The sequence below is a fragment of the Phycodurus eques genome, chromosome 21 (genome assembly GCF_024500275.1).
Source record: "Phycodurus eques isolate BA_2022a chromosome 21, UOR_Pequ_1.1, whole genome shotgun sequence".
NCBI lineage: Eukaryota > Metazoa > Chordata > Actinopteri > Syngnathiformes > Syngnathidae > Phycodurus > Phycodurus eques.
In genome coordinates, this window is record NC_084545.1 from 14,868,772 (window position 1) to 14,884,793 (window position 16,022).

The window sequence follows — 16,022 nt, forward strand, 5'->3', positions numbered from 1 at the left end:
TCTAGTTTTATACAGGGGATGTTGTACTGAAAAGTACAGTAGATTTGCACCGTATAGGCAGTCGTGCTATCTTGAATTAAAAAAAGCATCCGCCTCATCTGTGTCGACAGTGGATTTCTAAAGCATAGAATCTATGAGAACAACAATAGATATGTTTATTATTTTAGGTTGGATATAAAAATAGCATCCATGCAATGATAACGGCATGACTATAGTAATACAGTACACAAAGTGACGGAGATGTGCTTGGAACGTGATGTAAAAACAGATATTTTCATCAAGACAGCAAAAAAAAATAAAAATAAAAAATTAGGATCCTCACACAGCTCATACATTGTGAACTTTGGTCAAGAATTCCATGAAAAAGGTTGATGCACCAGCATTACTAAGGATTAGAAGCATAAACTGTTTTCGATATTGATTTCTAAAGCTGGTATACTGTACAAATAATAATAATGAAAAAAAACATTAAATTAGAGGTATATAGCAAAATAACAAAAGCAAGCAGACTAAAGCACAACAACCAGCTGCTTAATAATATACATGTACTGTACCATCATCCCCCTCCCCCTCGCTCTCTGGACAGCATAACCCTTCGAGTGGTCGTTCAAAAGCAGCCATTATATTTCCACACTTATGTTTTGTCAGCACAGGCAATTTGGCGTAGGTTATACAGAAACAATGTTATTAAAAAATATAGGCTCCTGTATTCATTTAAAAAAAAAAAAAAAAAAAACAGATTTAAAAAGGCACAGAGAGGCTCCTAAAGTTGATCAGTTACTGGAACTGGATGGATATATATATATATATATATATATATTTTTTTTTTTCCTTCTTCCAAACAACAATCTTTTAACAGGTGGGTGAGCTGTATTGCTGAGCCAAAGGTTTCATTCGATGCAACAATGTGAATACTGTGCGTGTGTCCGCGTGTTTTGTGTTGACCAACACTTGAGAAGCACCTTGGAGCTGCATAAGAAGCTCACAGCTAATACTGCACTCACGCAGACACAAAAGCGCCTCGTTGGAGCGCATATGAGTATCAGTTATTGACAACATGCATGCGTGTACTTTGTTCAAACCTGAGGAAAACAGTTCAAATCTAAATGATAAGGTTTTGCTTAACAAAAGTCTCAATTTCCATGTGATATTTATCGTTTTCACAAAAAGGATCAAACTTGTGACTCCAACTATTATCTCCCGATTTTCTGAGTCAATAATGAAAAGTGAAGATGCGTGACTGCATTTTACCACCACATGGAAAAATATTTGCAATAAACAAGAGGTAGTGTGAGATAGACTAAACTTGTGGCAGTTTGTGGCAATTTACAAATCTAAAGCCTTAGATTTGTATCATTTCTGTTTGTCATTTAGTGACAAAGCATGTAAAATGTATATAACAGGTAAATCAGAGCTGCTGTCCAGGTAGGATATGTAGATGCCCCACTACTAAAGTAACAATAGATAAAACATAGTGTTTTAAAAAAGCCACAAAAAGAGGCTTTTAGATGCTCAATTTGCAACCACAACCGCTTGATTACAACATGAATTGTGTGTATCCTTCAGCGCCTGTAACGATCACATCCATCCAGATCCTCATGGCTTCAGGCGAAGGGGCCACCATGTAGTAGACCCTGTCGTGAGTCTTGACGCTGAAGGTGAGCGAGGGGTTGGGGCTCTAGGGAGGAAGGGACGAGCAGAAAGACAACATTTGTGAAACAAGCCACACTGACAGGATAAGGGAATGGGAAGCTTTGTCTTTGTTTTTTTTTTCCTTTTCTCCCTCCATTGGACAAGTGTGAACGCGTACCTTATGTGCATTCTTCAGGTGGTCGTAATAGACCTCTTCTATGGCTTGGAAGTAGATCACTCCTTTCAGTTTGGCTTCATGCTTGTCTACGCAAATCACATCACAACAGCACTTACTGTATGGAATACAAATGCTGCAATGCGACTATTAAAAATATAAAGAAGCGACATCAACATATTGCCAAACAACACGATAAAATGGGTTTAAACTCCAACCTGCGTAGTAGGAGAGTGTACGTCGGTTGCGGTCGAAGACGAACCAGCGCTTTTTCCAGGTCTTGATCTTGCCGCCCATTTTGATCAGGTAGCCTCTGCACGTCTTCTCAGAAACGGACAAGTGGAAGCACGTGTCTGCGCTGTGACCCGCCGACTCAATGTGAGCCCGCAGGTCAAAATCGTCCTTCCGCACTGGTAGGTAGCGTGTGAGCGGTCGGGACTAGAAGACAGGATAAGCGATTTAGGAGCGTACCATCGAATGGTGGAATGGGACCGGTTACTGCCCGGGTTCTCCTGAACAAGGCACAGAACCCTCAACTGCAAGAATCCCGGATCTCCGATTTGGTCAAAATAGTGGCCAGTGGTGATGTCACTGACGGTGGAGTTAGCATTTTGTGCAGGCAGCATGGGTTGTCTGTCTCTATACAAGTCACTTCTTATATAATTTGATCGAAAACGGAAAATACGTGGCCCACTGTATTTCCTTTTGAAAAACTTCAACTTTTCGACTTTCGCATTGAGCGCCGTTTGCGCCAATCCCAGTTAAGCGGTAGCGACGTTGACGTCTAGTTCACCGATCAAACGACGAGAAAGTCACGTGACCGCCCACGTCTTCTATTGGCATAGGTCTATAAACCAGCCAAGCTGATTAGACATTTACCCGTATAAAACCAACGTGGCATAAACAAAAAAATGGTTAAATGAGAATTTTCTCTCCCTTTTATTTTTACGCGTCTTTACTCTTATTGATCACATTACCGTATATCCAATAATGATTCTTGATCATAAAAAAGACATACAATTACTGTATAATATATACAGTATCACATGAAACTAAAATGCTGATCAAACACAGAGACTGTTGACGTGTTGGCAGGTGCAGCGGTTCAGATCAGTAGAGTTCGAAGGAATTCAGCAGTTCACTTTTCAATGTGCGTACGGAAAAAGACGAAATTAGTTACCATTTTATTATTATTGTTTATTTTTTTACTCAGGGGAAAAGGGAGGCGCGCATTTGAGGGTAGCATTTATTTTTAACAAGTGGATGTGGCGCTCTGCGCCTACTTGGAGGCATGAGAAGGGTGTTCCCCATTTCCGCGCTCACCTGCACTCGCTGTTTCTCTCGTAGTTTCACCTCACGGTCAATGAGTTTCTGCCGCCTGCTGGTCTCCTCCTGGAGCATCTTCTCCAGTTCCTCCCGCCTCCTCTTCTCCTCGTCCAGTGCCTGCTTGCGAATTTCCATCTCTTGCTCCTGAGGGTCATCAGTAAAATACTTTAGAAGACAACAGTACAAAACAAAACAGAGGGAAGGGGAAACATACACTCAGTAGACATTTCATGCAACGGAGTACTGCACAATAATGGTGCTTGTGAAGGCAGGATTTTTGATACCGCTCTTGTATTGCGTGCCATCAGATTGTGTATGTAGTGTACAGATGTGGCCAGTGAGTACATACATACGCTGTGCATTGAGGTTTTATCACCTTGTGCTCAAGGAGACGGTTCTTTTCTGCCTGGGCTTCTCTCAACAGACGCTCCATCTCTTCGAGCTTGGCAACATTGGAGGTACTTGCACTGGAACACACAAAACAGGTTTCTGTTTATTCCTCTAATTATGTATTTATTCACTCCCGTTCACGAATCAAACTGCACATTATTTGCTCCCTGATTTAAAACGGACAGACGCGCACGTGCACACACGCGCGTTCTCTTATCCAAAAGGGAAATGGAGGATGTCACATCAGAGCTATGGTAAACGACGCACATTAGACTTTGCGTAAACAAAACGGGGCGGGAAGGAGAGTGAGTGAAGTAAACACGAAGGAATAGGCATGGAAAAGAATACTGGAGGGAAGAAATAAAGAGATAAAATACAAAAAGAAACAAAATGGTCACTTATGACAATGTCCTGCAAACAAGACTTTCCCAATTTAATTGATACACGTAACAAACAACATGATCAATGATGATGCTATGCCCAACAATATGAGAGTGTATGTGCATATGTATATATATATATATATATACATACAAAATATTTTCGACTAATTGTAAGGGTTTGGTAATGACCCCACACACACACACACACACACACACACACACACACACACACACACTTCATTGTCTTACCTTCGTCGATGACGGGGAATCACATTCATCGTCACTGTACACCAGCACTACAAACCCACATTCATGTTTGACTTCAAAAAGCAAAACCCAAAAACAGTTTTCCAGAATCTAAGTGACCAGAGTTCAATGGGAGCCATACTGTGGATCAGTACAACAACACAACCCGTTCAGTCTGCTAACAGTTTAAACATGTGCAGAATTTATCCAGTGGAACATGAGGAGGGGGTCGGTTAAACGTTTGAACCAGAACAAAAAGGAGGGAAAGAAAGCACACGTGGTCTGAGTCCAGATTGGGGGACTGCACTCCAAATCATACTCGCATGTTGAATAGAAGGGAACACGCATGCGAGGCATGTACAAACGCGTGCGCGCGCACACACACAAAACCTTCCGTCTTCTGTAACCTGAACAGTCTACCGCTAATCGAGAGAAAGCGCTAACCTCAAGCATACGCAGTTGTGCGCATCCTATTGGAAGCACACAGACGCTTTACATTCACTATTGGTTTGTTTGTGTCTTTTGCTCTTCTCGCAATTAACATTAAGACACCTTTGAGCATTTTTTTTCTCTCTCACATCTTTCGCCCCCCGCATTCACATTCATTTACAAACCCGTGCTGCACACTATAAACTGACCTGGAGATGTTGTCAGGAGAGCATGCAGAGATGCTGGTTTCAATGGAATCAGCGCTATCCACACTCATTGTGTCAAAGGCTTGGTTGTCCCGGTAGTCAAAAGTATTGAGGTAGACGTTGGTCTGGGATGACGCTCGCGAGCTCGGCTGACCTTGATACAAAGACATGCACGGAAAACAACATGAAGCTTTAGCATGTAACTTTCATTCAGTGTGATCACTATTGTACCTGTCTGTGTCACCCCGTCTTGGGGAACAGTTTGCCCAGCCGGCAAGTCGCTAAGTCCCGCCACTGTGACGAATACAGTATTCCAATGCATAGAATAAAATCCCCCAAAAATATTCGCCGTGGTAGTACAACTACCTCAGGAACATACTGTACATATAGTAGAGCGCAAACGTATGTGAAACACACAGGCCACGTGAAAAATGCCTAAAAAGAATGTGTGAATGCTGAGGAGTAGAGGAAAAAGTAATGGCAACGTTTAGAAGTCCGAAGCTCAGCCTCTGCCTACAGGAAGAAGACTCAAACACACTAACTGATAGCATCTGCCGCTAATACCAGACACACCCATCTGATGTGCCAGATCAAGAGACCAAAGGGACGGAGGGACCACACAGATACATAGAAATAGCACACAGTTCCAGAAAACCTCCTCAAATGTTTGAACACAACTTTTGGCTGTGATGGAGTAGTAGTGGATGAGGATGAAGTTGCTACAAACAAATCTGCTATTTAAACGACATATAAAATCCAAACATTATGACAATTATCAGATTTTGAAGCTATTTGTTTGATGCTTGTAGGAAGATATGAACAGAAAGTTGTCAAGTCTTGTAACAAGAGCCCAAGGATTTATTTATTATTATTATTTTTTTAAATGCCCCCTTAAATCCGCATGTGTGCACACCTTTTTGCAGACGTCTACTTTCGGTTTCCTTGCTGGATAAGGAGAGAATTCTGGGAAGAATGCTGCCACAGCTTGTGCTCTGTACCAATGGGGGATGGGCCTGAAAGCAAATACGCAAAAGAACTGCAGATGAGAAAAAGGAAAGCTAACGCAATAATCTGTGTTTCCTGCATTAAACATATAATAAAAAGAGAGTACTAAATCAGATTCACAGAATGATCAGATTTAAGCTTAACATTGTATTTCTTACTGATAAAGGCCAGTCATCTCTCTCATTTATGAGAGTGTACCTTAGTTGGGAAACTGCGTCCAAGTGTTGCACTTGAGAACTGGGCTAGCACGGCGGACGTTGTTCTCTTCCTGGGTAACGTACCACTAAAATGGGATCCGCCATCTTTGCCAGATTGCTTCCTCTCCTCCAGCAACCGGAAATGCTGATCAAACACAAATGACACACACGAGAGCGGTTTGGAAACCTTAAAATTCATGTTGAAATGTACTCAATTCGGAGTTATGTTTATGCTATGCAGTGGTTGTGTTTATATTAAAAAAAAAAAAAAAAAAAAAAAAAAAAACATGCATTTTCAGCAATCTTTACTAAATACAGTAGGCCAACTGTATTGCCTTCTGACTCATAGAGATTAACTGTAATACACGATTCAAATAAAATGAATCATTAAACAGAAACACCACAATATGGCATTAGAATTTACTTACAGTAGTGCTCATAGGTTTACATAACATGGCAGAATTTGGAATATGTGCATCATACCTTAAAGAAAACTTTCCTAAAAACATTTTTTTCGAATGGAATTCTAATTAAACTGCAAGGAATTTCAGAATAGTGCAATCATCAAATAAAACCGAGCAATAAAGAAAATGAGATGGTGCCCGTCCGGTCATCTGTCATATTATCTTTATAAAAAAATAATAAAAAATAAAAAATAAAAAATTGTCAATATTTCACAAATTTTGCCAAGCAGGATCCGAAATACTCAAAAAAATTGTATAGCATTCATTGCTACACAAAAATTTGTTTTGTACTGCAATTTCTGAGATTTGTGTAGACATTTTTCAAAATACTCTTTTGGTCAATAATTTACATAAAAGTTGCGGGCTAATTTTATGCGTTTCTACCCACAATTTTCGTTTAGTGCTTTTCAATGATCCCAAACGTGAAGCGTGGGACTTTGATACCTACATCTAAAAAAACTTAAATTAAAAAAAAAAATTTTTTTTTAAAAATGGTGATTGCATAATATTTTATTCTTTGGTAGTCAGGAAGAGAGAGAGGCATATTTTGACCTTTTGAACAAGTAATCATACGTATAGAGAGACTTTTTGCCTTGTGGCAAAGCGGAAATCCTATTGGAGTCTGTGGTTTCCGATTGTCCGGGGGGGGGCTGCGAACGTCACAGGAGGCGTCTACGGGAAGCGAGGGAGATGGATGTTGGGGAAAAGAACCGTTGGCTCCGTTCCTCCCCTTCATCCTCCATCGGTGATAACGACGCGGTGCCATGGAGGCGCGCGTTGTCACAGGACGCAAAGAGAGCTTTCGCCTCTGAGGCTCGGTAGCGTAATAAAAGGGCGAGCATTCACCGGCGGTTGCACCTGAAAAGCAGGGAGATTGGGTGATGGGGTGGAGCCATTTTTTATTTTTATTTTTTATCGTGTAGTGTTTATTTAAATCAGATTCATTTGAAAAATTTCTAGTCCTCCTCAGTGTTACGGCCAGAACGGGTCAGCGTTCAGTGATTTCCATTCCCTAACATTTGACAGCTCTGCTTTTGGCCAATCAGCGATCGCCTAGCTATTTACCCCTGCCTGCCACGCAGTTTTAATATCCGTTATTAATCCACGCTCTTTTCATCGAGTTACGAGAAATGTTTGCTTGGACAGCTGCTGAAAAAGGTTTGACTTACTGTAAACTTTTAAAACCTGCATCGCATATTGTAGCGAAGAAAACTGAGGAATGCATCGCCAAAGACATTTATCATTTTATGATACAGAATATTTCGTACCCTGCCGTGATATCTAAACTTACGAGCACAACTGTACAGAGTTTGAAACACACTGCGCACACAAAGTTTACCTGCCTGTGTCGGCGATGGATGTTTTTGATAGGAAGGGGGGGTGGGGGAGAGTCAGGGAGGGGGGACGGTTCTCGATAGGTCACCATGTTCTCTGGCCAGTGCACAGAGATTGTTTTGGAGAAGGGGCGCAGATTTAGATGAGAGGAGGAAGAAGAAGCGTGACAGAGCTTTGGAAAGAGGGGAAGAACATCATCAGAGAGCTGAAAAAAGGAGGAAGGGACATTTCTAAAAAGCAACACTCGTGTAAATGTGTATTATTTGCCTCCCACAATAAACACACCTCATCCTCTCCGATGTCACCAGGGGAGAGCTTTGTTTTGGACTCGGGGGACGCATTGGTGGGGGTGGCGATTGGGGTATGTTCAGGGTACCCCCCAAACTGTGAGTATAGCTCATTGAGTTCACTGACTGTGACATAACCCTTGTGACACGTGGAGGGAGAAAGGATGAAGCATAAAATGAAGGGAGTCCAATAAAGCCATTGAGTCAAAATTCTTACAGATAGATATTTAGACAGCTATACCGATAAACAGACAGCTAGAAGTCATTCAAAAAGGAACCGTAAAGGATCTGATCAAAGAGCAGAGAAGAATCAAAGAGGTCGATGAAGACGGTACCGCCTTAGTCTTGAGAAAAAGAGAGGAAGCGAGAGAAGATGGGAGGTCACACAAGTTGACTGGAAGAGGAGAAGTTGTGACAGAGGTGGAGTCATGGAAACTGCTGCTAAAAGACTGACAAACATTCCCCAGGGGGGGGCTGCATCCGAGCAAGCAAGCACAGGAGGACAACCCAGCCATTATTACAAAAAGAGAAAAAACATCCTGATCACTTTGGCTGCCTGGAATCGTGTGTGTGCGTGCGTGTGTGTCAGCTTTCAATCAAACCTACCTCCCTTAACGTGTAGGTTTGGCCACCAGTAAGGTCAGCATATTTTCGATCAAGAGGTGCGAGATTTTCTTTCTCCTGGGAAACACAAAACATTTGAAAATACAGCTTCACGTGAAGAGCTCAAACACAAAAAGTCGGCACGTGCCAACGAGAGCCATGCCTACTCGCAGACTGCCCATCATGGCACTACCAAACCCTGCAAAACCAAACAACGACTGTACCGTGTGAAACTCGTGTTATCCTCAAAAATGTCTGCGCCGGATATTTCTCGTCAACTCTCTGTAAAGTCGCTTCGATTGTGCTTGAAAGCGTAAAATATGACAATTGCGCGAAACAGTCAGAGACTCATCGATGTCGGGATATATCAGTTCCAGAACACCGTTGCGTTGCAATGGAATTGTAGGTTAGGTGTCAAAAAGTCAGAAGGTTAAGGGTCAATTCTAGAACGTTTCAATAAAAGGTTAAGATTTCCCCCCCCCAAATCATTCTTTGAATTGCTTAATGTATAGAAACTCCAATTCCAATGAAGTTGGGACCTTGTGTAAAATGTAAATTCAAACAATACAAGGATTTGGAAATCCTTTTCAACCTACATTCAATAGAATACACCACAAAGACAAGATATTTAATGTTCAGACTGATGAACTTTTTTTGGTTTGTTTTTTGTTGCAAATATTCACTCATTTTGAATGTTATGTCTGCAACACATTCCAAAAAAGCTGGGACGCCACTGTGTTACATAACCTTTTAACAACACCCAATAAGCGTTTGGGAATCGAGGACAGTAACGGTTCAAAGCTTTGGAAGTGGAATTATTTCCTATTGTTGCGCGACGTACAACTTGAGTTGCTTAACAGTCTGGGGTCACCGTTGTCATATCAACATATAGATATTTATACCCTTTGTAGCATCGCTTCAAGTTTGCTCCTCTCCTTCAGGAAGGTTTCTCTCTCTCGCTCAGCCTGCTGGGTAATCTCTGCCCCCTGCTTCTTCAGAGTCAAAAGTCGCTCCTGGAAAAAGAAGGCTCTTAGTAAGAGGTTGTAGTCCAATTAATGGATGGTGAGCTGTAAAATTGGGGACATGGGGAGAACCTTGCGGGTCACAGTGCTGCGCTGGTAGTCGGCAATCTCTCGGAGAAGCTGTTGTGTTTGGGTCTCCTTCTCCTCGTCCTGCCTGCTCTCTCTCTCCAGCTGCTGGAACTCCAGGTCCTCGAAGCGCTTCGTTTCCGTCTCAAGCACCTCACAGTCCTGACACACACACACACACACACACACAGAAAAAAAATGGGTTTAACTGGACCGCACATGGGACATAACATTAGGCACATACACCTGCATCTAATAACAACTGTAGTTAACATTTTGCATTTTAAGGATCACGATAGGGTCCGTAAATCCTGTAATGTGTTTATTATTGCTGTAGCAGTGGTACAGAACTGCCTTCTATCTTGCCCCACCTTCTCATGAAGCTTAACGAGTTCACATTGATGCTTTATAATACTATGGTATGCCGTTTGCAGGTTTACCTAATGTTGACGCCTGTGGGTGTAAACTGACACATGCAAACACGTTATATCGTACGATATAACTGTACGTCATTGTTGTCGTTTTTTTTTTTAGTTCATGGACAATATGTAGATAATGTACATGAATTCCTTGTGTGTTTTTGACATACTTGGCAAATAAAGATGATTCTGATTCTGATTCTGATTCTGAATCAATATCAAAAGACGAAGAGATGCTTGGATCAGCTAACTTCTAACTAGTCAATCTATGGTTACACTTCCCTCATTGCTACTGAGGGAATGTTATTGTTGCTTTTCCTCTGCCAAGTAAAATGCTCGCGCCGATCGGGATTTTTTTTTTTTCCCGGTCTCCATTCACTTCATTCGCGGCTCAGCACACAGGGCCAACATCTCCGTGTAAACAGTATCAATCAGAGGTGGGATCAAATCAGTGCTTTGCAAGTCACAAATAAGTCTTTGCCCTCGGGTCCTGAGTCAAGTCCCAAGTTGAGTCAGGCAAGTTGCAAGTCCCGTTTCAAAGTGTCGGACTTGCGACTTGACTCAGGACTTACCAGTCTCAATTTAGGACTTGACTGCAAAGACTTGAGACTTGCAAAGCAATGACTTGGTCCCACCTCTGGTATCCATCTACACGATTATATTCGCCGTTGTCTCTTACGTTATTTTGATTGGTTTGTTTTCTTTTTTCTTTGAACTACGTTTGTACGGTGACCTTGAAATCAAACGCATCGTTATTACTACTATTATTACCTACACCTCTTATCTGCTTACTCCTTTTACACGGTGCCCCGAATGTTCAGACTTGGACACCACAGTCAGGCCTCCGGCACAAGCTGACAATCTTGTGTTCCTAAAATTCAACCTCTGAAGCAGTTCATTTATTAGCACTTTTACTGGATAAATGCTACATGTGGCAACTTGACTTTAAAACTACCTTGGGGATTTCAGTCATGAGACTTGAGTGGTGTATTTATTGTTGTGTTAGACAAAAAAGCAATCCTACATCAAATGACATTTTAATCCAGGGGTGTAGAACCTTATAACCTTAGGTTTATCCATTTCTTGTGGGCCATTTTTCATCCACCTTCCTTCTTTGGGCACTTTTCTTAATGATTATACTTGTCAATCCCTGCTATGGTGCATAACCTCATGTGTTGCTTTCACTGACCTTGGGAAAACGTACGTGATGCCGATACCCATTTACCGAGTTATTCTCCTTTTTCGAATTGCAAGGCTGACTTAATCAAATGGTCTCGCGGTTCCCCGCCCATGTTTCAATCCGACAAAACCACAACAGACGGTACAAACCGGTCACACGTGAACCCAAATGTTTCGAGCAGATATCGACACCTCACGCATCATATTATACGAGCGTTATCCCCGAACCTAGCACGTAACTCCTAAGTGCAGTCTCTGCGCGGGTCCAATGGCTGACAAAGGCATGTTCACGTGCGAGCGGTGAGTGTTTAGTGCGTGTACTGACCCTGGCTAGCTGCTCCTGCAGGGGCTCCTTGGTGGCCTCAGGGCAGCTGTCCAGCTGGGAGCGCTGCTCATACACAATCTGAGCCAATCTCTCTACTCTGCCCTTTTCTGCCTGCAGCAACTCGCACGCCTGATACATACACATGTGCATGGCAACATATGCACATACAAGGCCACACACAAATACGTGCCACGCACAAAGTGGATGACGCACACGTAGAAACACAAGCACAAAAAAGACACGAGACGCACACACACACGCGCGCGCACACACACAGGACACAGAGAGGATGGCAGCGTTAGTGGGATTGGGGGAGCCACTGTTAGTTACCTTGGTGAGGAGTTCAGCATGTAGGGAGGGAAATTGGCAATAGAGTAAATCTTCAGACAATTGTTGATTGCTTTGAAAGGGTAGTGAAAAGGGCTGATGGGGGAATGTGTAGAGGGCAAGTATATGGACTGGCTCAGGTGAGGGTTAACTCAAACACGTTATTCATTTTAGCATACACAGGCATCCAAAAATCTGTAAAGGCACTCCGCTCTTCCTACTCTGAAACCAAATAATGATCCTATTCTCATTTGATCTGACTCTCCCTTTGTCCCTCAGAGTATGCTCATTGGGCGATTATGTACAGTATCAAAACAATTCAACCCTTTATCCACTTCCAAGCGCCACCTTCTCGGCAATGCCAGAGGTACATGCACAGACGAGCCTACACCCCTGATGTCCGAGTAGAAGTGTGTGAGATACAATGACTTGGTGACCACCGTGCCAAGGGCAGTATTAGCAAATATATATTTGGATCAGAGACGGCATGAGAAGGATTAGCGCCTACTGCTTAGTCACATGACCTCAAAATGTATGCGTGTCTTTGAGTAGCAGATATAGCTGCACACACACACACACACACACAACGCATGCACGCACACGCACACACACACACTCGGTTTGCCATGTTGCAATGCAATACCTTTTTTTTCCTCCACTGGCTACTTCATATGACAATACAGTGCATGAACAGACATGCTAGCTTTACCAAGTGGCACATCAGTGTCTTCTAGTTCTGACCTAACGGCGCTAGAGCGCCGTGTTGCTCATGAAGAATATTGCCCTCACTCTGCAATTGAGCATAGAATAGGAATACAGTCTTAATAACAAAAATAATCAAAAAATAAAGCCATAACAGCAGCCATATTGCGGAAAGACACGTTGTTTCATGTTGATGCACGCGAGAGAAGGTTTCCCCTGCATGCCAAAACAAAGATGAGTTGACTCACAGGCTTTGTACATGCCTGTACTGTACTGTACCGTACATGCCACGGGCACTCATACAAGGCTCGTGATTGGTTCCCGGCGCGACATCGACCAATGAGAGCACGAGTGGATTTATCCCGTGAACTGATTGGCTGCGCATCATCGCAGCCTCACCCAGCCTCTTCCCTTGTTGTGTCTCGCCAGTCTCGTCCGCACGCTTTTGACTGCCTCGCATTCTGTATGTTAGTATTGTGTTCATGATAACCATTATGGCGTGAATGCATCTACAGTGCGCCACATCAGGAAAGAGGAAGCAAACATCTGCAAAACCGCTTCAACGAGGAAGCGAAATGTGTGGTAACTCCGCGTAATAAGAGACGGGGTTATGTCCTCGTGCAGGGGAATTTTGAAGCAAAAGAAAAAACAAAGAAAACAACTGTTCATCACCATGTTTTCGTCCAAGGTAAAACCCCAGCTACACCGTCAGAAGTCTCCGAGTGAACCTAAAGCCTCTACGAGTCAAGTGAGCGCCTCTCCTCCGCCACCAACGCGGGCCTCTTCGCCTCTCTCAGAAGTCAATGTTGATGAGTGTGAATTACTGTATAAGGTTTTGTAATTAAAGATTGACGTAAATACGTGTACTGTTGTAATCGTTGTCTCAAATATGGAAAGCATAAATACTGTGTACATATTTTAAACATTCTGGTCCCCACATGCACTTCACGGTTTTTCACCTTTCGCGGGGGGTTCTGGTCCCTGGGATCACTGTACCTTGTCTTTTTCATGCTGGGATTTGGTCTCCGTGTCGGCTATTTTGTTGTGAAGCGCACCCAGGGCCTCTTTTTCCTGCTGGACGGCAGCTAACTCAGATTCCTGCTCCGCCTCAACAAGGGCTCGTTCTACCTCCACCTTGGCAAAAGAGATATCACTGAGTGAGAGCTCTGGATCTTTGTCTCCTGTAATTACTAAAACGATTGTGGTATTTGACTGTTACTGCACTTTTATTCCAGCTGTGGATAGTCTACAAACCTATAAAATAATTCCAGCCCTAACAGTTGATACAATAACTGTCCACACCTCTCGGGCAGATTCCTCCATTTGGTTGTCCAGTTCTTTAATTTTTTGCTCCAGCTCCTCCATGTTGTTTAGGACCTGGATCCTGTCCTCCTCCACTCGCCTCATTTCCTCCTCCGAGGCTCTGGCTTCCTGTCCAAAGCGGTGGACTGCATCATCGTGTGCCTGGTAGTTTAACAACACAATCAAGGACAGAGCCACTGATAAGATGCAGTGAAAAGCACATGGGCCACGGTGACAAGACTCAAACGGTGGGTTCACTGATTCATGTTATAAGGTATCTAATTGTCTTTCCATGACAGAGTTTGAGGGCTTGGCGTGTAACATCACCTTCAGTGAAATTGTCGTCATTCACGACCCCAGATCTGACATTTTTGGAAAATTACCAGTAATCAAAAGCAAATGAGCGGTTAGCATTTCCTGTTTGCGATGCAGGAATGAAAGCACGGCCCACCAGCTATTCGATACAGATAACAACATAATAGTTCTCAGGTATTATTATAGGAAAAGTACCTTTTTGTCATTGGTGAATGATATTGATGTCTCACATGAAGAGGTTCTCTTTTACAAACAAATGTAGGCCGAGTGCACACAAACACCAACTGTGACACTTAACCTGCTCTAACCTAATAAATGAGCTGTAAATATCTCCCATGCGGATGTGTTGATACTTTATTAAAAGGGGTGGGAGGGGGGGGGGGGGGGTTCACGTGTGTGCCAGTAAGAAGTCGAAACAGACTTCCACATGAAGACTGATTAATCTCTGAAGAAGCTGACTAAAGTCAAAAGGCGCTCCGACTGCAGTCTTCTATTCCTTTCCGCCACGATGTTGGTTGAGGTAAGAGGATAATCTCTTTTTGACACATTCATGGTTCTTTGAAATGTACACCTGTCTGCACCCCTGGCACTATACTATGCATGTCTTTTTCTAGTAAGGATTCCAAACCATGTCCAACACATTTGATGTTTACCTCATTTATCCTGTGTGTATGCGGTGAAGGTGACGGGGCAAAACCGCACAGACTGACAGCCGGCGATTCTGCCCTGTTGTCTCGAGTACCGCTGCTGCGCCTCTGTCGTACCAGTAGATCTGTGTCGTAGCAGCCATTCTCCGTAATGAGTCCGTTCTCTGCGGAGCCGTTAAGGACCGAGGTGCCGGAGAAAACCGTGGGCGTGTCGTCGTCGTCATTTAGCTGAAGCTTCTGAAGCTCCTGGTTGATCTTTTGGAGGTCTGCCACAGCAGATGCTGGATTTGGAACCGAGCCACCACCATCCCGGTCCAGCTCGGAGCACAGGGACAAGATGGTCTCGAGACGCTGTCGTTCCTAAAGGGAGAACACACGCATCCAGCGTCAGTGAATAATAGTTCATTGTAACCCAAGTGGTGCTTGAAAAGCTACAAGGGGAACATGAGAAATGACAATTACACACACACACACACACACACACACACACACACACAACGAGTATAGAAAAACATACAATTACTCTAAATCAAGAAGGCCTCAATGAGGACGACTATTTTAGATGTTAGGATTTATAGCATGGACATCTACCTCAGCATTAAAATTACTTTTGAAAGTCCATCACAAAATGTACATTTTACACTACCTGTGGAAGCATTGCCGAAGGCAAAAAAGTCCTTGATTATTCAAAAAGGCACATTCTTCCACCAAGTTTCGTATGTGGTTTGCATTCTTCGTAGAGCATATTTCCCTCAGACTGACATTCCCCCCCGAGCGAAAGATTTTTGTTGCCACTGTTTAGTATGGCTGAGACGCAGCGACAGATTACAGGGTGTGTGAGCGGCGGGTTTGAGTTCAGCAAAGGGGAGGGAGAATTTAAAGCACCAGCATGATGAAGTAATATTAGAACGGGAAAGACGGAGAAAAGGAATGCGGGTCAGAGGTGTAAGGATATACTCCGTGTGTGAGAGAGAACGAGAGGGACACAGAGAGAACACAACTTAATGAAGACGGCGGCGACAACTGTCAACTATGCGCTG

The 16,022-nt window shown here is 43.2% G+C and overlaps 1 protein-coding gene across 8 annotated transcripts in view; it reads right to left on the bottom strand.

The window, feature by feature from the left end:
- Positions 1-141: 141 nt before the first annotated feature.
- Positions 142-16,022, bottom strand: part of phldb2b (pleckstrin homology-like domain, family B, member 2b) — a 41,159-nt gene continuing 25,278 nt past the window's right edge. For 7 of the 8 annotated variants that reach the window (XM_061665856.1, XM_061665855.1, XM_061665862.1 and 4 more), the window contains 15 exons: positions 14,989-15,342; positions 14,021-14,182; positions 13,715-13,852; positions 11,690-11,818; positions 9,773-9,928; positions 9,581-9,691; positions 8,682-8,756; positions 5,991-6,134; positions 5,701-5,800; positions 4,791-4,941; positions 3,510-3,600; positions 3,131-3,277; positions 2,026-2,245; positions 1,811-1,896; positions 142-1,678 (listed from right to left, as the gene is read on the bottom strand). In XM_061665856.1, the coding sequence (XP_061521840.1) occupies positions 1,538-1,678; positions 1,811-1,896; positions 2,026-2,245; positions 3,131-3,277; positions 3,510-3,600; positions 4,791-4,941; positions 5,701-5,800; positions 5,991-6,134; positions 8,682-8,756; positions 9,581-9,691; positions 9,773-9,928; positions 11,690-11,818; positions 13,715-13,852; positions 14,021-14,182; positions 14,989-15,342 (2,205 nt within the window). In that variant the 3' untranslated portion in view covers positions 142-1,537. The remainder of the gene's footprint in view (positions 1,679-1,810; positions 1,897-2,025; positions 2,246-3,130; positions 3,278-3,509; positions 3,601-4,790; positions 4,942-5,700; positions 5,801-5,990; positions 6,135-8,681; positions 8,757-9,580; positions 9,692-9,772; positions 9,929-11,689; positions 11,819-13,714; positions 13,853-14,020; positions 14,183-14,988; positions 15,343-16,022) is intronic. The other variant, XM_061665858.1, reaches the window with a different exon arrangement.